At 38.8% G+C, this 24,889-nt stretch overlaps 1 protein-coding gene across 1 annotated transcript in view; it reads left to right on the top strand.

The window, feature by feature from the left end:
- IARS1 (isoleucyl-tRNA synthetase 1) overlaps positions 1–24,889 on the top strand; it is a 115,485-nt gene that overhangs the window by 26,306 nt on the left and 64,290 nt on the right. The window contains exons 9-13 of the mRNA XM_048488688.1: positions 551–611; positions 1,895–1,990; positions 3,965–4,087; positions 5,240–5,331; positions 9,738–9,836. Of these exons, the coding sequence (XP_048344645.1) occupies positions 551–611; positions 1,895–1,990; positions 3,965–4,087; positions 5,240–5,331; positions 9,738–9,836 (471 nt within the window). The remainder of the gene's footprint in view (positions 1–550; positions 612–1,894; positions 1,991–3,964; positions 4,088–5,239; positions 5,332–9,737; positions 9,837–24,889) is intronic.

The following is a 24,889-nucleotide window of genomic DNA, read 5'->3' as shown; positions in this document are numbered from 1 at the left end:
CACCAATCAAAGAAGCTCATCTGGTCAACACACAAGAGAGAACCTTTTCAGTAGTAACTTCATGATTATGGAACAACCTCTTCAGGGAGGTGCACCTGGCTCTATCACCTTCAGTCCTCAGGGGCAGTTGAACACAATTTTATTTAGGTCTGCGTTTGGCTAACTTAGGCCCTTTCCGCATGGGCCAAATACAGCACTCCTAGTTGGAGATTTTAAATTGTGGTCTTTTATGTGTTTTTTGTTGTTGCTTTTTATTTATATTGTAAGCTGCTAATAAATGTTTCAGATATGAATAAATAACTAAATAGTCTATTCTTGGATTTATAAGGCTGCTATTTTGTATTTTTAGCTTGAGTCTATTTCTGTTGTCATCTCCTGCAGTATTATTTCTGATTGCTTTATACATTTATGTATTTCTGCGTTTTATAATGTTCTGCACCTTTAAACAGTCTTCTGGTTAAAAAAGCAGTTTATAAATAATAATGAATAACATTACTAACATTTTATTAATAAAATATGTTAGTTAATGCTGTTTTAAAATATATTTCAGGTTTCCAGGCATTAGTCTTAAAGGGAAGAAATATAAGCCTCTTTTTGAGTATTTTATTAAGGTAAATATTATTTTTTGATATTTCAAAGATGAATATTTGCATATTTATGCTTCCTTATTATGTTCTATTTACAATACTTGATCATTTTGATTTGTCTATTTTTTAGAACAAGTTGTAAAGATCAGATATATATTTACAAGTTGGAAGTAATGATGTATGGAAGAAAAATAATAAATCTCAATTACAGAGTGCAGAAATATTCTGAGGGAACTTGTGTTCTTTGTGCTGCTTCCAGTTCTTTAACCTGATTAAGAGAATATTGCTTACAGAAGTTGGAAGTTTATATTGTGTATTACTATGGAAGACTGTCATTATATTTGCTGTCTAGTATGTTCAAAGAATTCCTTCAAACTTCCATTTCTGTAGAATTTGTCTTTCCGGTTCTTTAATGCAAAAAAACCCTCAGCTGAGTGTCGGGAGCATCCTCTTTATTTAAAAAAACAACAACAGCCTTGTGAGGTAGGGGGCACCAGTGAGGAGGTGGAGAAAGCAGGTCATCCCCCCCCCCCCGCTTTAGTGGAACAAACTTGCCTTCAATACTTTTTTTACTAGTTTAAAACTGTGTGTGTAATCTCTGAATATCTCTTCCCCCTGGAGGTGGAGTATTATAAAATACATTAAACTATATGTTGCTTTTATTATTGTTGACTTCCTACTGTACTCAGGAAGTAGCAACTCTGGTTCTGTAACACAGGCACTAACATCCTGGAGGTCTTGTCCTGCATCTGGCGAGGATCATCCACTGAATACATAGTAATCTTGCTGCCCAGCTGCTTCAGTTCTTCAGTGTGTTCATTTCACAAATTGTGATTTATTTATCACTCAACCAGCTAAATTACTTGGGCATATACTTTACATCTTATTTAGAACTGTTAACTAGTAAGTAGCAGACTTTGCTTATGAAAAGCTTTGGACACTTAATAGCGTGAACGTATGTGTTCTTGTTCAAAAGTAAGTCCCCGTTAGTTTACTAACTTCCAAATAAAGTGCATAGTGTTCTAACCTTAGCCTTCAAATAAGTGGTCTTTGCTTAGAATCCTTGCTTGTGGGCTTAATATTCTTCCTTGGGACCTAATCTGTCTCTAAGAAGGCATCATTCATTATTGTTATCTATGGTGAAAAGTTTAGAATTATATTTCTTGATTCAGTATATTTCGATATAGGCAAATATGTTTTAATTGGTATAACTGGAAATATATAACTTTCAATGTTAGGCTTAATTTTACTGTACTAATATTCGTCATGTTTTCCATATTGTACTCTCAATATTACATTTCTTCCAGTGCAAAGAAAATGGTGCTTTTACAGTAGTGACTGACAGCTATGTGAAGGAAGAAGAAGGTACAGGGGTTGTACACCAAGCTCCTTACTTTGGCGCTGTAAGTTTTAAAGTTCTTTATATCCTATTCATGTAGGAGATATATTCATCATCATCAAGTGTATATGTGTGTGTTCAAAATCTGTTTGACCCAGTCCTTGTTAATGCTTGGAATCCTTTTGTAGAGAGTTGAAGATCTGAACCCAACAGGCAGATGTATCCCAGTAACTTAAACTTAAATGAAATTACTCATCTGACTGAGGAAAACCCTATAACTATTTTTTTCTATTTTAAAATAGTATAACATTTGAGAAATATAATTTTGTGACAGTATGTCTTTTTAAAAATATTGAAAGATAATTGTATTTGCTAGACTTTGGATAACATTATGTATGAAAATAATATTTTTGTGAAAGAAAATGTTTGTAAAAAAACAGAACAACAGCATGTTGTGTTCTTTTATCCAGTATATTACCTCCCTCCTCAAGATTGAACAAGACCAAAATAGGTTATATTTCTTCTCCGTGGATATTGTTTGGTAACTTCTATGTGATGGTATAACAAGTACAGATATTTTACTCAGTAGAAAAAAATGAATGATTCTAGCAAAACGACAAGTTGTGTTGCAGGAGTTTTAGGCCCAATCCTATGTACACTTCATTGAATTCAGAAGAACTTTTATGTATTTATTTGTTTCTTAGAATTGTATTGACATTTGCATAGTCCTGCTGAAGTCCTGAATGTGTTTTTTTTAGAAATATCTCCAAGAATGATGAAGTGTTTATAACTTGAAATAGATGTTTCATGTTTACTTCAGTGCAAATTAATATATCATAATCTTGACAGTCATCTGGTTCACACATACAAGAACATCACTTGATTGCTCAGTGTTTAATTTGCAGTTGAATGAGGACACTAATGAAAAATATTGTCTTTGAAGTAATCTGCAGAGATAATGGAGGTTTTTGCCCCTTGTGTTTGTGATAACTCATTCACACATGCAGATCACCCATTGATACCTCTGTCATTAAGTGATGTTCATGTCTGTTTGAACCCACTCTTAGGCTGTTTCTGCAGTAAAACACCATTTGGTGGGGGAGCCTTCTCACAGGCGCCGCTGCCAAATTGATGCAGTGGTGCTCTCTCCCCCCCGAAATGATGTTTTTGAACCTCGCTCCCCAAGTGGTTTTTGGAAAACACAAGCTTCCATCTGATGCCAATCAAACAGCACTGGGTGGAAGTTGGTATATTTCCTGCGCCGCTCCTGGGCATCTCCTACCTCCTGCCGCCTTCTGTCGCTTTGTGAAGGCCAGGGGACCCGCCTCCTGGCCTCTGACCCCAGAGGCATTGCTCTGGCCATGGGGGTGTGTCGCCTGGCCTCCACAAAGCTACGGAAGGTGGCAGGAGGTAGGAGGCGTCTTGGAGCAGCGCAGCCCGTGTGCAGCCAGTTTGACCGTTCATGCGAATGGCCCCTGGGGGTACATCGGCATGAACTTTGCCAATGCATCCCCGCTCAGCTGACTGTGCAGAAACAGCCTTAGTGTGACAGGATATTTAACAATGTTTTAACTGTTTGAAGAAGCAAAGTTTTTCAGTTTGTGAAAACAGTCAGAGGAGCACAAGTTTATTAGGTACAATAAAATGAAGCTTCAAAAGTATCAGGTTTCCTGTTCAGACAATAATTCACTTGATTGGTTCAAGGCTTTTATTGAAGACATGTCAGGAACATAGAAAGAGAGTTCTGGCAGAAAGCGCGCCAAACTCTTGATAATATGAGTGCAAGACCCCCACCCTCACATGAGAAGCAGATAGTTCACACAGTCTAGCCTGGAGTCTCTTCTCAGCAGCAGAACTCCAAGACCACAATGATAACACAGTACCTGCAAAAGCGAAAGCAGCGTCCCCGTCCCCCCCCCCCCCTCGTGGCAGCATCATGACAAAAAGTTGTGCTGGAGAATCTAGAAACTTTTGAACTTAAGTCTTGTGAGTTGAAAAGATGAGCATTTAATTTTTAGGGTTTTTTACCCCCTTTCAGGATGACTACAGAGTCTGCATGGATTTTAATATTATTCAAAAAGATTCAGTGCCTGTTTGTCCTGTTGATGCCTCAGGCTGCTTCACTGCAGAAGTGACAGACTTTGCTGGACAATATGTGAAGGTGAGTTGTCTGCAAAAACTAGAAAACCTGCTCAAATAGTATTTAGAAAGTTTCTATTTGCTCTCAATTTCCTTCCTGAAAATAATTGGAAATTTAGGTGTCATTATGTGCTTCAAAAATATCCCCAAATATTGGCTTTTCAAAACTGTATGTTTTTGTGTTTCAGTGATGATTAGCTTTAACAAAAATATTTACAAATGTACACCACTATAAAAAGGGCAAAAATGAAGATGTGCACTTCAAGAATGTTAGGACTGTTTGGAGAAGATGTTGGTGTATTTAGAAGTTTAGTTGGTCCTTGGGGGGATTAACCTTGTAGCAAAGAGGGCATTTGGTTTGTGGACCCTTTCAATGTATTTTAGCTGGATACATCTTTGTGCCTTCCCAGATTTCAATCTCTGGCATGTCTTTTTTGTAGATTAATAAGGAGAGGTATGGACCATTATGAATTAGTACAGTTACCCTTTGGCAGGAAGGTATAAATGTCAGATCAGTAGATGAAGTACAGATATCTTCTATGAGTAGAAATGTTTTTAATTTGTTTCTAGCACAAATTTGTTTTGAGGCCAGAATTTCCGTTTTCTGGTTGTCAGAGCAGGTGACTGTGCTGCCACACTTGGGATGGCAAGTTCAGAACTTTCCGTTGATGTTGTTTTGAAAAAGCAATACATAGCCCCAAGATGTTTTCCTAAAGACTAGCATTTAGAACAACAATACTGTTTTCCACATTTGCCCTCAGTCTTTCCCAGTCAACTTTACCAGCACTTTGGCCTTTGCCTTCCAGTCAACACCTTTTGTCGAGAACCTCAGATGCAAGGGATTGGGCTGAGAAGATACAGTTTTCCTTCGGGTACCAGGTAGCAGCTGTTTTTGAAGACTATAGGGATTGTGGCTGAGAAGCTAGAGCTTGCTCAGCCCTTGATGACAGCAAGCAGATTGGGATAGAAACTACTGTTTGAATACCTTAGAAAGCTCTGTGTTACAGATGTAACCTGGCATGTACATGGTTTAAAGAATTTAAACAGTATTGCTTCAGTAATTGTATTATTATAATATCTATACAGTATTGATCTCTTTTTCTCTAGCTGCCTATCAAGAGAATTTTCTTGATATGACTCAATATTTATTTGCCAACATTTTTGCTTTGTTCAGGATGCAGATAAAAACATTATCAAGAACCTAAAAGAACATGGTAGACTGATCCACAGTGGCTCTTTCAAGCACAGCTATCCTTTTTGCTGGAGGTATGGAAAGCACAAAATGGATCTTTGAAGATAATGTTTTGTCTGGTGATGTTTTCCTGAAATGGTAATGCCATACTTTAAATGTTCTTTTCTTCTACCTCTGAGAGGTAAACTCATATAGTTAAAAAGTACTTTAAAAAGTGTATTGGTTCTACTTTCATGATCCAATATTTGATTTCATTATCCAGTATTCCTCTCAATTCTGAGCAAATAAGCAACTTCATGGTTGGTTTGGGTTAATGTTATGACTGCGAATGTTAATAAGTTTATCAGTAAAAGGTTTAGTTGACTGAGGGAAAGCTTTAACTGAAAGGGGCAGCAAGTGAACTATGAAAGAAACTAGAGCTGGTCTCAACCTTCTTATGTCAAAATGTGCGGAGTACTGCACAACTAACAGCTTAAATATAAATACCGCAAAAACCAAAATCATGGTCTTTTCTAATAGACTTAAAATCCATAAATGGTCTATACATGGAAAGGACATTGAACAGGTTAAATCATACAAATACCTAGGGATCCATCTTCAATTCAACACCAAATGGCTACATCATAGAAATGCAGCGGTGAAGGGATGTACTGCCACAATAAATGCAGTGAATAACTTTTTCTACTCCAAAGGCCAAAAGCATATTCCCTCTGCTTTAAAGGTCTTCCAGGCCAAAGTCTTGCAACAACTCCTTTACGGGGTTCCGATCTGGATTACCGTTTGGTCCAATGCGGTTGAAAAGGTACAATCAGCATTTCTCTACAAAATATTTGGAGTCCCACATTGTGTGCCTTATGGGGTGCTATGCTTAGAAGCGGGCATGCACCTATTAACTACCAGGGCTTGGCTACTTACCTTTAAGTTTTGGATAAAGATATGCTTTCAGCTACAACACGGAAGCCTACTGCACAGGGCCTTAGTTGAGGTCCAAAGCTTAGAGTGGTGGAATATAATCAATGGTAAACTCAATTCATTGGGTTTCTCATTAGAGGAGTTGGTATTGAAGGACCCCCAACAAATATATAGCCTAATTAAACTTAGACTATATGATCAGGAGTATCAACATCTAATCAATCGTGCAATAACAACATGCTCCCCATTGTACTTTGGTATAAACCCTGAGCCTGGCACGATGGCCATATACTTATTACAAATCTCGGATTCTAAACAACGCTGGGTACAGACTCGAGCCAGATGCAATGTTTTTTCCCCTGCCCTTTTGCAAGGCCGGATTGAGAAGCGGCCTCTATCACATAGACTATGCCCTTTCTGTCCCACCATGGTGGAAACATTGGACCACATTTTATGTTACTGCCCAAAATATAATCCCCAGAGGGAAGCTTTAGTACTACCGATAATGGGAAATGTGCCCCCCAAAATATCAATCCCAAAATTGTTAAACAGTAATAATCCTTCTATACTTGGGAGAATAGCCAATTATTTGCTGCAAGTCATGTCCTTAAGAGGTATGTAAAATAGGCAAGTACAAAACTATTTAAATGTGAAATACTCCATACCTTTGATACTCCTGGGGTATTTTAGAAGGTGTTTATAAGGAGCTCACTGTTATTTATAGCATTTTATGGAAATTTAATTAATTTATAGTATTAATTAGTATATACAATTTATAGATCTTGGGGAAGGCTATACCTTTTTAGTAAATAGGCTATGAATAACGAATATCTTAATCCTGTCTTTTAAGTGTAGTTTTACTATACCTGTTCACAATCCCGTGTACAATGGAATGGACAAAATTTTTTAATCTACGTTATTTTTATAAATGAAGTGTGATTTTAGAATGTAAAACTACTCATAGATGCCATGTACAACTCTTTTAAATCTAGTGATGATCTAAAATCACGCTTTTGTATCTTATGCCAATAAAGGTCTATTGTAATATGTAATATGAAAGAAAATGTAGGTATGAAGAAAATTTAATTTTATAAATTAATCAAGCTGTAGCCAACATGTGTCAACCCCTTACAAGCCAAGAGACTAACAGGTGGTTTGCCATTGTCTGCCTCTGCATAGTGACCTAGGACTTCCTTGGTGGTCTCCCATCCAAATATCAAGCTGGGCATCCCATCCTTAGCTTTTAAGGTTTTATGAGATTGGGCTATCCTAAGTCATCTAGATCATGTTTTGCCTTCATACTATCATAAAATGCAGGTACAAGAACTTGTTGCTTGGTCGCCATTTGAATGAAGAGATTTCCCTTCATCTTGAAGCTTTCAGCAGGACACACACAAAAATTGGTTGTTGTCCTTTGCCTATGTCCTCTTTTTAAGTCTCCCCTCTCGTTTTGATCCTTTATGCTGTTAAGAGAGCTTCCTTTTTCAGTTATTTTGAAGGTGTTAATTAGGAGCTGAAGAACTTCCTTTTGATCACGTTTGATCAAACTTTTAAGCTGTGAAGAGGACAACTCTCTTTAAAGCTTTAGAAGATCTTAATGTGGGTAGGTTTTGGGGATAAATGGTGATCAGGGAAAGATCTGTGTGATGGTGCCCTCACCCTCTGCAAAGTAGCAACAAAGTAAGCTGTGAGCTTCTTGCTTTACTGTTTTTTTTAAAGCAATGAGAGCGATAAATGGGGATTTTTCCTTCCTCCCTGTCACCGTTCCTTGCAGACCAGCCATTTGTTCAGTAATATTAACAAATGTTGTTTTGTTCTTTGTTACAGGAAAAATAATTACAAATGGTACTCTTGATTTTTTGTTTCTATTTAGTTAATCAACATTCTCATATCCCTGTGTTCTATGCAATAAATTTTAATTGTTTCTTGATACTGAGAAATATTACAGCTTTTCAGAATCTTAAGTCTGAAAAGCTTACTAATTTTTTTCTGCTTCTTTTTATTATGTTGCTCTTGGGAGACCTTGAGCAGGCAGAGCCCATCATGTAAGGGTTTGACAGTGAAAACCAAGTTGCTTTCCTGCATTATTGAACCTTTTAATTTAGTATTTATTATGGGGCTATATAAACATTCAGGGAACATAAATTATGCTCATACAACTGTCTTCTGAGTCTCCTTATTTGGTGTGCAATTCAGTGACTATTTTTTACTTGCCAAATGATTTTTAAATAAAAGACTTCTCACTTCTTACAGATTTAAAAGGAGCCTTCTTTTCTTCCAAGGTTTTTTTTTCTTCTTAAGCAGAGTTTCAGCATAAAAGATCTTGGCTTATGAAAGTCCTTGTTCTGGCACGATTAGAGTATTAGTGGTGCTATTTTTGAATGTTTCACTTTGGAACTTCAGGAACTCTTGAGCTTTGCTCATAGTAATAATTTAATAGTAGCAGTCAACTTCATATTCTCATTCTAAATCTTCCTGCTCAGTTTAAAACTACATTTGTAGCTCTGCTACAATGTATTTTTAGTACAAGTTCCTGTCTCTTAGCTCCTCTTCTGTTGTTTTGAATGGGAACAGTATTTTATCAGGTCTGTTTTAAAGACCTATTCCACTGTTGAGACTGACAATGAATGTATTCAGGGTGTCCGTGACATGGTGTATCCTGCATTCCTTTGTCTACGCATGTGGAAATGCTACCTTAGCTTTTTCCACTTTCATCTCTGAGGCCCTTTCCGCACATGTGCGGAAACGCACCTTCACCAGCATGATTCATGCCGGTGGAGGCTCGGGACCGTTCGCACGCTAGTGTGTGAGCGGCCCCGTCTTTCCCCTCAGCCAGAGAGGCGGTTCCATACAGAGACCCACCACGGAGACCGCTCAGCCAGAGAGGCCGCCTCCGGTTGTCCCCCCTTCACTCACCGTCCCAACCAGTGTTGCTCTGGAGGGCTGCAGGGACCCGCCCACGCTGCCCTCTGACCTCCAGGGGTCAGAGGGCATTGTGGGCGGGGCTCTGCAACCCTCCAGAGCGATGCTGGATGGGACGGTGAGTGGAGGGGAGGGGGAAAGCAGCGTCTTTCCGCCAAGTGCTGTTCGCACTGTGCCGACGGGAAGACGGTGCTTTGGAAAAACCAAGCTTGTTAAGCAAGGTTAACGGGCGGCTCCCAAGCGGCCAGGACAGCAGCCCAGGCATGGCATTTTTGCCGCCCCTGGGCTGCTGTATTACGCCTGTGCGGAAAGGGCCTTAAATATAGTATGTAGTGTTTGTCCCAAGTGGTTCTTTGGAAAGAGCAGGGATACACCATGTCACGGAGACCCTGAATACATTCATTGTCAGTCTCGACAGTGGAATAGGCCTTTTGGTCTGAGTGTGATATGTTGGTGTATGTGGGAAAGAAAAGGGTTAAGCTTCACCAGACAAGCTGGGAGCAAACTGAACTGCAATGCTGCTCTGTTAATTATCCATTAAAATTTGTGTTGATTTTTAAATGAGGGGAATTTTCATAAGAGTAGTCTGGAAGTATTCTGTGATAGTCAAATATTATGCCTAAAGTTTGTATGTTTTTTTTTCAAGGTCAGATACTCCATTAATATACAAAGCAGTGCCAAGCTGGTTTGTTCGTGTGGAGCACATGGTGGACAAGCTGCTGGAAAATAATGCACAGTGCTATTGGTAATCTCATCTGTTCCTTTAAGTCAATAATTGAAACTTCTTCCACTCCACCTCTGCTTTAATTCTCTTGTAATGAACTCTGAGTATGTACTTGCAAGACAGTTATGTACTTCCAAAACAGATACACTTGAGTCTTGAATTTTGAACCAGATTCAGTGCTCAGTTGGGAGCCAGTGCAGCTGGCAGAATGCAAGTTGTATGTGTGATGTCAATGGTGTCCCTGTGAGGATCATTGCTTCTGCATTCTGGACCAGCTGACATTTCTGGAGCAGTATCAACGGTAACCCTACATAGAAAGAGTTACAGTAGTCTAATCTGGAGGTGACAATTGTATGGATCACAGTGGAATGGTTGGGGCGAGACAGATAGGGCACCGGCTACTTAACCCGGTAAAGATGGGAAAATGCCACTCTGGTTATGTTTGTGACTTTGACCTTCATAGAAAGGGAGGCATCCAGAGTTACCCCCAGGCTCTTGATTGTTGTTGACGTTAAATTCACCCTGTCCAAAATTGGCATCTGGTGCCCCAAGTCCGGATCCCCTCAGCCCCTCCAAAGGACCTTTGTCTTTGATGGGTTTAGTTTCAGCCTACTATGGTTAATCCATCTCACCATGGCTTCCAGACACCTGGCCAGTGTTTTTAGGATAGTATCTAGCCAGCTGTCCATCAACAGATATAGTTAGGTGTCATCTGCGTACTGATGACAACCCAGCCTGAAAGTCTGGACTCACTGGGTGATGTAAATGTTAAATGACACTGGGGAGAGGATCATCTCCTGAGGGACCCCACACACCAAAGGGTGTTGTGGTAACACACTCTCTCACAGCACTACCCTCTGTCCCTCATCCTAGGGAAATGAGACCAGCCCTTGCAAAACTGTTGCACGCAATCCAGAATTGGCAAGGCAGTGGGCCAAATCTAGTTCTTCTGCAAACCATCATGGCTACCCTCTGAAACTATGCTTCCAAAAGATGTTTTATTTTGATTTTCATATGATACTACTTGAAACAGTTGATATTGTGCTCCTTAATTCAACCAGCAGAGGTGTAATCTAAAAATGCTTTGAAAATAAGGTTACCTTAGTACTGAATTTTTATATATTAAACTTGGGGAAAGCTATTCTGTTAATCCACTAGGAACTTTAAAAATATTTTTGGGTTTTACTAGTATAATTTTAACAGAAGGAACCACCATATTTTAAATTAAGGAGTTTCACCAGAAGAATGGATAGTTTCTCTGTCATGACTCTAGCTTAGAGTGTTTTGCAAAGCAGTATTTTTTTCAGAAGCTGCAGTTTTGTGTAGAATAGTGCATGCTGTTTAACCATTTTTCATTTAGTGCTGCAAAAATGAACAAGTTTTTGCCTGAATTAGGCATAAGTGGTAGAATTTCCTTTTCTGTGTTACCTTTTGGACTGATACCAGAAACTGTAGTTGGGGCTTGTGGTTTTGGGCTTAATATTGGTTTTTTGTTTCGTAACGTAGGATGGTTACTAATGCAACCATTCATACACACACACAAAGCCTTTATTGGCATCATACAGTAAAACAATTTGTAACCAGAAACGTTTTACAACCAGAATAACATAGTTACAACTCAAATGACCATCATTTAATATAAAAATCTCCCTTAGCAGATGTGCCAATTATATCCAACAGAAACTTGGCAACTAATTCAGAAAAATCCTGATTTGATCCATCCAGGAAATACTTTATCCTTTGCTCATCTGTCATATCTACATTAAAAGATGTAAACAATGGTCGATACTTATACCTTAAGCATTCCCTATTTGGACAGTGAAACATGATATGCTCTAGTGTTTCTACTTGTATGCTGTTGCAAGGGCATAATCTTTCGGTCTTTGGTATTTTTTGGAATCGACCCTCGAGTAGAGCAGATGGCAAAATATTGAATCTTGCTAAAGAGAATGCACGTCTCAATCTAAAATTAATCATATAAAGTAAATAATGAGACATACAACCCTTTGCTTCCAACTAGTGATTGATTTAGAGGTGAGCAGAAGTTTAATTTGCTGCTATTAAAGATCTTTGATAATCCCATTCAAGGAATTTTTCTTTTAACAATTTTTTTGCCTCTAAATAAGATAACATTGATATTTCATCCATAGATATGCCAATTTCTGTGATCTTATCAACTATTTTATCATGCCAGCTTGAAGTGTTAAGTTCAGAGAGCAATAAGCATGTGAAACTGCCTGGCTTGGAATGATGGTGGATTTTTAACCAGTATATAGTTGCTCTAATCCAAGCCAAGGTAGTTAAGAACATAGGCCTAGTTCAATCGTAAGGCTGCATAAGTCAAGCAATTGGGGAAACTCATAATCTTATGCAGAAATTTAGAGTGTAGAGTGTTTAGACTGGTGTTTTGGGCTAAGAAAAGAACCTGCAAGCCATAGAGTCGGAAAGGAACTACTTTTGTGCTGAATTCCTTGATTACTGCTGGAATGTAATGGTATCTTTTGGTGTAAAAGAAGTTCACTAAAGCGTTTACAGTTGGAGTAGCTTTTACTGATGCCGTTTGACATGGGCTGTCCAAGAAAGATTATAAGTGAACAAAATACCTAAGTATTTGTATTTCTTGACTTGTTCAATTTCTTTTGTCGCTACTTTCCAGGGTTGTTTTTCCATGATCTAGCAAACACCATAACTTTTGATTTATCAAAGTTAAGTTCCAGCTTGTTTAATTTACAGTAACTGTAGCATCTGTTCATTGAACGTAACAGGCCTACCCTAGTGTATGACATTATAATAGTATCATCTGCATAAAGAAGCGCCGGTAAATGTGTATTTCCCAGTTTGGGGCTGTGTCCCTCAATATCCCCAAGTTCCAGTGGTAAGTCCCTTAAGTATATGTTAAACAAGGTCGGAGCAATTATACACCCCTGTTTCACACCTCTTTGTTGCTTAAGATATTATGGGTCAGTGCCCACCTAGTGAGTGCATTTTACCCGGCAAGAGGTGTTAGTGTGTATTTGCTTGATTAAAAAAAGCAGTCTGGGAATTAGATGTTCAAATCCTCCATTTTCTTCCATAACAAGTCTCTAGATAGTGAATCAAAGGCTTTTTTAAAGTCTAAAAAAAGCAACATAGAGCTTGCCTGATCGTTGTTTTAACTGTTTTTGGGCAAGGTGGGCCAGGACTATTGCGTGGTCATAAGTAGATTTTCCTTTGGAAAAACCTATTTGTTCGTGTCCTATGACCTCTTGCTCTTGAATCCACCTGTTTAGTTTAAGGTGGAGAAACCTGGCATATAATTTGCCCACTACAGACAGCAGGCTGATGGGGCGATAGTTAACAGGGTCCTGATAGTCACCTTGTTTATAGATTGGAACTATTATCGCTTCGAGCCATGTTTTTGGTATTTTTCCTGTTGAATTTACCTGGGTAAAAACAGAAGACAGGAGTTGTGACCACCAGCTTGTGTTGGATTTAATCAGTTCAGAAGTAATTAAATCAGGGCCTGGAGATTTGCCATATTTCAGATCTTTTATTAGAAAATTTATCTCTTGAGGAGGCAACCATTCATACAGTCATTACTTCTCCATTTACTGTTTTAGAGGAATGGTTGTCAGAATGCTTAAGAGACTTTCGTAAAGAAGTGGTCAAGAAATAATGTTTACTACTTTTTATCCTTTGTCTTCATTGGACAGAGAGGTCGAATTCCAACCCTTGGGATGATATTAAAACATTTGTTTCTTCGAAGCTATTTGCACTGGCACCTTATACAGAAATTGTTAGACAGTTTTCATGAAAGCTACATTTAAGCATGTTCTTTATGCAAGTTTCTTTAACTGGCAGTAAGCAAATGATCAGTTCACATTTTATAAAGACTCTATCTAGCAAGTGCAATTTTGGGTACTGAAAATTGCTAATGCTATTGTGAGGAAAATAGCTGTTGGATTGAAGTATTTGTCTTCTCTGTTAATTGGCTTTGATCAAATCCTTTTATTGGCTTGAAAGTATATATTGGGCAAATGATCATTTTCTGTGAAAGCAAATTATGTGTCTGCAAAGAAGGGGTAGTAAATGAACATTTAATTAACTACCTTCCAGGATTTTTTATTGGATGGCATTTGCAGAAAAAAAAACATTCATAGCGTTGTTCAACTTGTATTTTGATTCTGAATTTTGTCTGTTCCTTTTAAATACAGCTTTTAAATAGTACATGATAGGGTGGCATTGTGCTTGGGATTGTATTTAAAATCTCTGTTGGGCCCAACAGCAGGTTCTTAGCTGTGTGTGGTTAATGGTGGAACTTCAAGGAGAGAATCTGTGGTTGTATTTTCTCCTGCTTTTCAGTACTTTCTTGCAAATGGCTTGCCTTGAAAATTTTAATTCACCTTCCATCTTGAGCTCCCATACCGGGAAAAAGAACAACCACAACAAAATTAAAAAGGAATAAGAATAGACAAAGGTTGAATGGTTGTTCCCAGATGCTGTTTTTGGTGCTGTGAACAATCTCTTTGGATTCCTAATTGTGAACAAAACAGTGTTCATGTTTTCAATATGTACTGAAGAAATTTGGCAAAGTATCTGAAATGCACACATACTAACACAATACAACATAAATTATTCCTCTTCCCTTCTTATTTAATGCCTCTCTGGAAGCTTTCTCTACTGCTGATCTGGAGGGTGGAGGAGTGGGGATTGAAGTTATTTTAATGTTGTTTTTATTGTTTTTATTTTTATTTATTATGTTTTATTGTGTTTTTAAAATTGTTTTAACTAGTGTAACCTGCCTAGAGATGTGGGTATGAGGTGGGATATTTTTTATTTATTTATAACATCAGTGAACCCTGCCGCCCCTCTCTCAGGGGGGTTTAGTTGTGAGACGCCATCTGTTGTTGTTTTTTGTAACTTAGAACGCTGTATTTTAATGGGGTATAGAGCCTAGATTGATTGATTGATTGATTGTTAATCGATTACGTTATTTTGTGCTCTACTTGTATTCATGTTGTTTACCGCCCTGAGCCCTCCGGCGGAGGGCGGTATACAAGATTTAATAATAATAATAACACAACAACAACAACAACAACAATAATAATAATACGCCAATACATTATAACTTCCTAGGCCTCTGGGTGAGGCTCAAATTGTAATGAAGGCCAACAACCAGCTAAAGATATGGCAGCTGTGAAATCAACAACAACAACAACAACAATATGAAAACTTGATTCAAAATAACTAGTAATGTTTATGATGTCCAATAATTAGCAATATAAATTTTTATCAATTGTATAGTGATGAATGCTTCCCAATACTTTTTGTTACAGGCTGATCTCATGTGTGTTTGCTTACAAGTAAACCCTGTTGTATTGAAAGGAACTTATTGTTTAAAAATTACAATCCTGTGCATATTTTAAAAGAAAGTCACCCCTCCAAGTCAATCTGCTTGATCTAGCTTACAAAGTAAAACATAACAAAAACATATAATGTAATAAAATGATTAGTGAACTATTAAAACCAGAGCATAAGCAATAAAAAAGTAAAGCACTTACCGGTAGCAGCTTAAAATTAGTCTTATAGAACAGATCTCACTTTAATAGAGAGTAGTATGTTAGGCATTTATGGAGGTTCAAGTGGGAGGGCATTCCACAGGTGAAGTCCTATATCTCATTATCACCCATCTTACTTTAGAAGGTACAGAGAGGAGGGATGTGAGGGTGATCTTAAATGGTAAACTGAACAGTATGTAAAGAGGTGGCATTCTGTGTAGGAATTACTCAAGTTTAAACCCATTGATTTCAGTGGAATTAGATTAGAGTAACTGTGCAAATGGGTTTCACTGTTAGCAGCTGTGGTAGCTGCAATACAGAAATACCCAGTGGTGTGATTCACCCCGAGCTTCCCTCTTCCAGGGCTTTCAGAGCCCTGGAGCAGCTGGGCGCGAGCTGGCCTCCCCCCAAAGCCGTGCCCCCGGCCCAGAGGTGCGTGGCCCAATCGGTACGGAAGTGGCAGCCGAGGGGGGGGGGCACAACTGGTAGTTAAGCCATTAGAATCCCACCACTGGAAATACCTTTTTGGTCTTACAGTTAGATTCTAGTCTAGTAGTACCTCAGAGGCCAATAAGCATACTAGGGTGTAAGCTTTTGAGAGTCATAGCTATCTGATGAAGGCGGCTTTGACTCTTGAAAGCTCATAACCTGAAAATATTTTTGGTCTTTAAGGTGCCACTTGACTAAAACCTAGCTCTTCTATCGCAGACTAACATAGTTACCCTGTGAAACCACCTTTGTTCTTAAAGTTCCTTTAAATTTCTGTTGCGTTTTCAGGAACTCAAAAGAACCACTGCTTGGTTTTTTAAATATCACAGTTACTGAAAGCTTTTTTGAAGTGAGGATTGTGTGTTTGTAGGAACTTGTTCAGGATGGTTAATGCTGAAAATGTTGAAACATCTGGCTTCTCTGGAGCCCTGTTTAGGTCATAGAAGTACCATGTTTGGTCAGGGTTCTTGTGGGATTTGCAGGGTTCTAAAATAGGGCACTAAATGCATTTTAGGCTGTAGTAACCTTTGTAATTGATCCTTTGCCTTTTAGAATCATTGCTGACTGCTAGGATGAGTTGTCCTTTAGGAATACTCTCTACTCCTTATAGACATTGCTTCTGATGAACTAGATTGGTAAATTTGATAACCTAATTGACTTTCTAATTAGTTTTTAATGAGAAGACTTAATACTAATGTATTTTTGAACTGGCGTATTTTAAGAACCTACCAACAGTTTATCTGTTAGTAACTGACTTGAAACCCAGCACATAGTTATATGGTGAAACTGGTTTCTAAATATTGGTTTTAGTGTTGTTTATGTGAATGCTTAGTAGTTAAGTTCTAGAACAGAAATGAAATAAATCAGGGTACATGGTGAGAGCTAAAAGATATCTGGAATTTGCTTGTACTTAGTGTATTCTTCTTGTATTTAGTGTCATACCTAACAGTCTTCTCAGTAATTGATTGAAAAATCAATTATATAGATTTGGTGAGCTTCCAGAAAATGTTTTGTTTGTTGGAGTCAATAAAAGCAAGATTAGTAATTGACGATCTGCCTTCTAGTGTATGTTAGATGAATTCAGTTTGCATTCTGAAAACTCTGATCAGTATTGGTTCATTATACAGTGGGAGGTGGTTCTGATGAAGTGGCATAGACTTTCTAAGTAAGTATTACCCTCTGCTGCAGCCCTCATAAGGTCATAAGAACAGGGAATACACTACTGCAAGATGTATGTTTGATAAACAATTAATTGGAGATGTTGGTTGCTTGGGGAACCAAGGGAAGGGTATCAAACCCTATCACAAGCACAGTCACCATCCAATATAGTTTAACTACCTGTTGTGCTCAAACAAGAGAAATCAGGGGTATTTCTCCTTTTCTATGGAACAAGTATGATCAGAACTGGTCCAGAAATGTGGAATTGGAGTGCCAGACAGTTTCTTTGGAAAAAGTTCTGTTGACTTTAAAATGAACAACAAGCTTGGTGACATATGTAATTTAGACTATTGGCTGGGCTTATTTTTAAATCCTCCCCACTAAGAAAATGCATAACAAGATTATGAAACTAGATGGTGGTATATACTGGAGAAAATGATGCAGTAGCAGCAATTATGTTCTACAAGAAAGATGAGCTTATCCCTTCTGTAGAGATTCTATGCAAGACAAAAGAGAATCTCTCTCCCCCCCTTTGTCTCTTTTTCACACCCACACTCTCTCATTGGGGTCTGGCTTGACAGCAACCACTGGTAGCTTGATACCATTTGACTTGCATGACTTACCTAGGACTAGTTGTTAGGTATTGTTCAGCTACAACCACCCCAAAAAGCCAGCTTCAGGCTAGGATCTGAGACCCAGTTTGAATTTCCACTTTGCTGTGGAAGCACTAGATCAGGGGTAGGGAACCTGCGGCTCTCCAGATGTTCAGGAACTACAATTCCCATCAGCCTCTGTCAGCATGGCCAATTGGCCATGCTGGTAGGGGCTGATGGGAATTGTAGTTCCTGAACATCTGGAGAGCCGCAGGTTCCCTACCCCTGCACTAGATGATTTTGAGCCTGTCACGCACTAGCAGTGTAACCTGCCTCACATGATTATTGTGAGCATAAAATGGAGAAGAAAATGATGTAAGCTGCTTTGGGTCCTCATTCTGGAGAAAGGTGAGGCATAAATGAAATACATAAATAATATGGCTGATGGGGCAGATAAAAGATGAATTAGGAGAGAAGGAAGGATTGGAGACTTGCCGGGCAAGGAAATGAGCTATCCCCACAAAGGTTTTTGTGGATCCTGCACTTGTCCTTTTCTAAAATACTGAAAAGATTAACTACTTAACAAGAATTGTGTAGTGCCTCCAGTGCCATATAAATAGCTATGTCCTGGGAGATAACAGTTCAAATTTTTATTTGGTCATGATGCACATAGGGGCAAAAAATCCAAACTTCACATACATGCTACAGGGGTCAGTGCTATCAGTCACAGACCAGGAAAGGGATTTGGGCATCTTAGTTGATAGTTCCATGGGAATGTCAACTCAATGCATGGCAGCTGTAAAAAAGGCAAACTCTATGCTGGGGATCATTAGAAAAGGAATTGATAATAAAACTGCAAAGATTGTCATGCCCTTATATAAAGCCGTGGTGCGACCGCACTTGGAGTACTGTGTCCAGTTCTGGTCGCCGCATCTCAAAAAGGATATTGAGGAGATACAAAAAGTGCAGAGAAGGGCAACAAGGATGATTGAGGGACTGGAGCACCTTCCCTATGAGGAGAGGCTGCAGCGTTTGGGACTCTTTAGTTTGGAGAGGAGGCGGCTGAGGGGGGATATGATTGAAGTCTACAAAATTATGCATGGGGTAGAAAATGTTGACAGAGAGACATTTTTCTCTCTTTCTCACAATACTAGAACCAGGGGGCATTCATTGAAAATGCTGGGGGGAAGAATTAGGACTAATAAAAGGAAACACTTCTTCACGCAACGTGTGATTGGTGTTTGGGATATGCTGCCACAGGAGGTGGTGATGGCCACTAACCTGGATAGCTTTAAAAGGGGCTTGGACAGATTTATGAAGGAGAAGTCGATTTATGGCTACCAATCTTGATCCTCCTTGATCTGAGATTGCAAATGCCTTAGCAGACCAGGTGATCGGGAGCAACAGCCGCAGAAGGCCATTGCGTTCACATCCTACATGTGAGCTCCCAAAGGCACCTGGTGGGCCACTGCGAGTAGCAGAGAGCTGGACTAGATGGACTTTGGTCTGATCCAGCTGGCTTTTTCTTATGTTCTTATGTTCTAACATGAGCCTGTAGTGTCTCTCAGCCTAACCTACCTTATAGCGTTCTTACAAGTATGAAGTGGAGAAGAAAACCATGTTCACTGTCCTGAGCTTCTTGGAGGAAGGGAGGGGTACAAACAAATGAGTAAAGTAAGACACACTCCCCTTTTACATCAATTTTTAAAGTTTGGTTATAATAACAAATTAATATGGATTTGAATTGTGCTTATATGTGATGGGAAGTAATGAGAAGCTCAAAGGAAAGGCGTGAAGTTATCCTCTTGTCCAATCATAGGCTTCAGAGGCGTTCATCCCATTGGCCAAAGTGGGCAGCTGCCCAGGGGCGCCACCTTCTGGTGGGTGACAAAATTGCAGGTTTGTTTGTGGGGAATTTTGTATTTTGTGTGTATTTTCCGTTTTTGGCCTGCAGGGGGCGCAGATTTTAGGCTAACAGCAGCAAAACTTCAGGGATTTTTTGGGAGACTCTGCTGATGATATGACCCAGGTTTGGTAAGGTTTGGTTTAGGGAGTCCAAAGTTATGGACTCCCAAAGGGAGCCTGACAGAGGCTGATGGGAATTGTAGTTCCCGAACATCTGGAGAGCCGCAGGTTCCCTACCCCTGAATAGATCATGCTGTTATGCAGAGCAGTACTAGTATAATGTGTGTTGCTTTGTTCAGTTGGGATGGGGTGCTGGCTGGCTGGAAGGCAAGTGAGCTTGGGTGTGTGTGTGTGTGATTTTATTTATTTTTTTGAAGTAGTTATGCCCTATTTTCCCCCCAGCACACAAAGTAGCTTATAGCAACAAGAAACAACTGAAGCTAATGCACAAAAATCCAGATAAGCCGAACAAAGAAATGTGTCTAAGGCTCATTGGCTGACTTGAATTAGGATACAAGCTGCGAGCCATAAACTAAAGGCCAGAGGTCCTTTTGTGTGTGCTACTGGCCATGCCCAAGCTTTATAAGATACCTGAAACAAGATGGGGGAAAACAGTGATCCTTATCAAAGATGTTCATCCTTCCTTCCCTACCTGCTAATCCCAATAGTGAGCGTAAACACCCACATTGTTCTTCCTTCAGTACAACTGGTCCTTGGTCCTTGTATAGCCATGGGTCTTGAAAGGAGAGGTCCCATTGTCATTCCTGCATAAGCAAAGATAACACTGACTCTGCAAGTCAGAATTACTTCTGGCATCAGTACTTGCAATGCAGTACGAACAAGGAACCGAAATAATTAAAACTTAGGTACATTCCTAAAAGAACAGGTTTTCTCCAACCACATTCATGAAACTCATCTGTACATAAAAGGTCTTCCAGCTTTTTTAAAAAAAGTGTGTAGAGGGTTAGTCCTGATCAGGACCACAAAGAGTAAACATTTAATATTTTAAACTAAGAGTACATTTTTTAAAAGTTGGGATTTTTTTCCACAAAGTACCCAGTGACAAGTGTAGGCAGCCCCTTAATCATGAGATGGAAGTTGTATGCTGTACCTAGACCTTGAGTAGTTCCAGACAAGTTAGTATCAAATTCCATTGTTTATATACGGTATACCCACACTTGATAGAATTCTCTTAAGACAGTTGTTTACTTATTTATAGAATTTATATTCAGTCTTTCTGCCCAAGAAGAGCTACTAAGACAACTAATAATTTAAAGCAGAAAATCGTAAAATGATAATAAAACCAATTTAAAACTAAGAGTAAAATAACAGGTATAAAAAACAGACCCAGCAATTAAAACGTAGAGCAGGAAGGAGTGGTTATTGAGAGAATGCCAGATGAAACTGATGGAAGACAATGATAGAAGATGAATAACCCTGTAATGGAGTTCCACAATTTTTACTTCCTTAACAGGAAAGGCCTTCTTTCAGGCTGCCACCTGTCTGATTTCAGAAGATGGAGGCACCTTTTGCAAGGCCTCTGCAGATGAGTTGAGTAGGTTGAGTAGGTTCATATATGTCCTTCAGATGTCCTCCAGAACAGTTGAGTAGGTTCATATATGTTCTTCAGATATGCTGGTCCTATGAAACATGTCGAGCTTTAAAGGCCACCACTAGCATTTTGAATTGGGGTCAGAAACTAATTGGCAACCAGTATGGGTGGGCCAAAACTTGAGTAATATGGTCCTAATGACCTACCACAATCAGTGCTCCAACTGCAAAATTCTGCACCAATTGAAGTTTCTGAATGTTTTCCATGGGCAGCCACATATATATCAGTAATCTAATCCAGCTGTTACCACATATGTACTACTGTGACCTTGTCTGTTCCGCCCAGGAAAGACTCAGCTGGCTAAACAGTTGGTAAAAGGTTCTTCTGCCCATAGCCCCCAGTTGCTTATCCAACAGTAGGCCTGGATGTAGCACTACCCCAAGCTGAATCTAACAGACTTCGTGCATTTGTTATGTGCTGTCAAGTCACTCCTGACATGGTGACTGTATAAATGACTTCCGGAACGTTTTCTCATTGACAGCCTTGTGCGGGTCTTGCACACTGGAAGCCATGGTTTCCTTTGTTAAGTCAATCTAGCTCATGTTAGGTCTTCCTCTTTTCCTACTACTTTAAAGTTTTCCTAGGTAGATTCTTTAGCTAGTGAAAACTGCTGTATAAAGGCTTAACATGTCAGAAATTTTGGGTGGTGTACAAAGTCATATCGCATATTGTTGAATTTTTATGTATGTAGAATGAATAATCGTAAAGCTTAATTTTGGAAATGTTTTCTATTATAGCCAACCAAATGTTTATTAATAATGTTTGGTACATAACAAAAAATAAAACAAACTGGTTGTAACATTGTATTATCTAGTAGGTGGGAGTAATGTAACGCTTCTCAGTATTTTAGTTCATGTATGAGGTTTAAATCTTTCTATCAGAGTGCTGTGAAAGTGACAAGAAAATAGAAACTGCTGTAATCGTATAATGATATTGTAAAGTCGTAAATAAAGAGCTTTGCTTCTGCTGAGAGCACTATGGTATGCTGATGTGGCAGTCACTTTACCTTCAGTACATATTTAAGAAGGGGATAGGAGCTCATTCTACAATAATACCAAAGATTTATTTATTTATTTTGATTATACCCCATCTTTTCCCCCAATTGAGGCCCAAGATGGCTGACATAATTCTCTCCATGTTATCCTCACAATAATAATCTTGTGAGGTAGGTTAGACTGAATGTATGACTGCCTGGCCCAAGGTCACCTACTAGATCCCTCTGTCCTGCTGATTTCTAAATACAGTGAAAGTTGGCAAGAGATCTCATAGCCAGTATCAGCATTTCTCTTATGCAGAAAAATTGTCTGACCTTTCATCATCATGGATCTCTCTAGCAACTCTAGTGCATTTGTGTGTGTGTGTTTACTCCTTACTGTTCCATGGCTGGAGAGCCTTAAGCCTCTGTCTCACCCCCATCTTTGCTTTTGTTCACTTCCTATCCCTTCTGCTTTTCTTCAGCTATAAGCAGAGTCTTTGCTTCAGCCTAGCAGGCTCAACTCTCAAGGGCAAAAGTAGCTCGAATTCTAGGTTTATATAGAGTACGAAGATGCTCCAGAAGATGTGGTACAATTATAGATAGAAAGGGAAAACTCTGCATGCAGAAGAATAGCAAGGAGGATGCAGTTGATTGGCTAACTTTTCTGACTATATTGTGGCCAAGCCGTTCCCTTGAAATAAAATGTGCAACGAGGCACTAGAGTAGTTTATTGATTAGAAGGTTTCCAGTTTCCAGTTGCTTTTGAATGACAAAAGTACAGTATTTCTGTTTTGGTATTTAGAACCCTTAACAGTTGGTATGGTTTAGTTGATACCTTAATCGGTAAACTGACTACTCACTGCTGGTGCATAGCATCTCTTGATGTACACTGTTATAATTCAAACACAGTGAACTGCACTGTCAAATACTGTTTCATTTCACTAAAGAAATATATTTAGGGGTTTCAGAACCTTTCTATGTTATGTTCCACAGATGTAGGTTTTTATTAAAACCAGCCTAACAGTGTAGTCCAAAACAGTTGCACCCTTCTAAGTCTATTGAGTTCAGTGGGCTTAAAAGAGTGTAACACTGCTTAAGATAGCACTAACATTTTCATTATATGGTGATATCAGACTCCAATATGACCCCAACTATAAAGGTACAATGAATCTTTTGCCATTTAGAGGCTGCAAGTGAATATTTTTTCTTCAGTTTGCTCTCCTGATAAAAATGTTCATTTTCCAAAATAAATGGAAACACACAGACATGCTTGAAGATAAATATAATTGATGTTTGCCTTGTTGCATTTTGGACCTCTTGTTAGAATCTGTTGTTCTAGATGTAAGTCGTTTTTTAAATCCCCATTAATCCATGGGTACCATCCACCAGCATTTTATAGTAGAAAGCTGTTGTATCAAACAGCAAGGTTTCAAAGTTCATTTTTCACATTAGTAAACTGTTCAAATGCTGCTTTATCTTAATTTGGTTTTCCCCTTGTGGTTAGATAGGGCCTTGTAAGGTCAGCGTAAAGAGTGTCAGAGTAATAGGTTCAAACTTTGAAACTTTTAAAGGCAATTACATTCTTTCAGAGCAATAGAACTAATGCTATCTGAACATGAACTTGTGGGATTTTTCTAAATGTATTTAAACAGTAGTTATACCGGGAGTACAACGTATCGTTACATATACTTACTGAAAGCTAAAAATAACTTAATGTTATTAAAAGAGAGAAAAATTAAAGTCTTCATATACTAACACATGAACTTAAATCTGCAATGTGTTTCTGTTTGATTGACTTGGTGTTGGAATTTTAAGGGTGAATTTAAAGCTGAGATGAAGCTTTGGAAAAGTGCAGGTGTTTAGGCAAAGAGAATAGGGTTTTAGGAATATTAATAATCTCACTAATCATTCCTCACCACCCTCACCTCAAAATATTTAACATTGGGTAAAGAATGTGTTCTATATTTAGTGAGGAATATTTCACAAATACTGAGGCAAGAAAACTTTTCTGAGTGTTTGCATAATGCCAGAAAGCAGAATTCATTGCCAATCCAATCCAAAAACCTTTATTAGGCATAAAACCAGAAGTACCATACATTCCAAGTACAACAACAGGGTCATTGTTACACATCATGTAGAACACGGATTAAAAATGTGGCAACTGCTTCAGAAATTTCTACATGAGGGCTGTTCAATAGCTTAGACGTTTTTAGTTTGTCTGATAAAAACATAAATTCTAGAGGTAGTAAAGCTCCCAGATTGGTTCTAATATTATTATATCTCGAACAGTAAAACAGGATATGAGGAATTGAGTCCATAGTGTTGGGACAGTACCAACAACAACACTCACCTCGTGGGATGTTAAGGAAACGACCTTGAAGATAGACAGAGGGGAATGAGTTGCACCTTGCTCTGGTCATGACCCATCTGCACTTATAGTTGACAAGCTGTTCTAAGTATACAGCAGAGCTAGATTTCTGGGGTGTGATCCCAAAGTATAGAGGGGAACGAGAGCTTTGCCAGCACTCAGGAGAGATTGGTATTCCTGGTCATACAGTCTGGTCTTTAGATGATGGTAAATTTCCGTGGCGGTAAGCATATGAAGAGACTCCCATGAGAAACCCAAGGAGAAGATTTTTTTTCGATATGAAGCCACCACTTCGAAAGCTGAAGCTCCCTCATTTCTAGCAGAGATAAGCTTTTTGGATCTGTGCAGAAGCATAGACGCAGCCAAAACTTAAATGTCACAGCCCATGCCCTAGTTTCTAATAGATGTTGCCCTGATTCCAGACAAGCACCCCATA

This window comes from Sphaerodactylus townsendi, linkage group LG03 (genome assembly GCF_021028975.2).
Source record: "Sphaerodactylus townsendi isolate TG3544 linkage group LG03, MPM_Stown_v2.3, whole genome shotgun sequence".
Classification (NCBI taxonomy): domain Eukaryota; kingdom Metazoa; phylum Chordata; class Lepidosauria; order Squamata; family Sphaerodactylidae; genus Sphaerodactylus; species Sphaerodactylus townsendi.
Note: the sequence above shows the minus strand (reverse complement) of the source record. Positions and strands in the feature narration are given on the sequence as shown.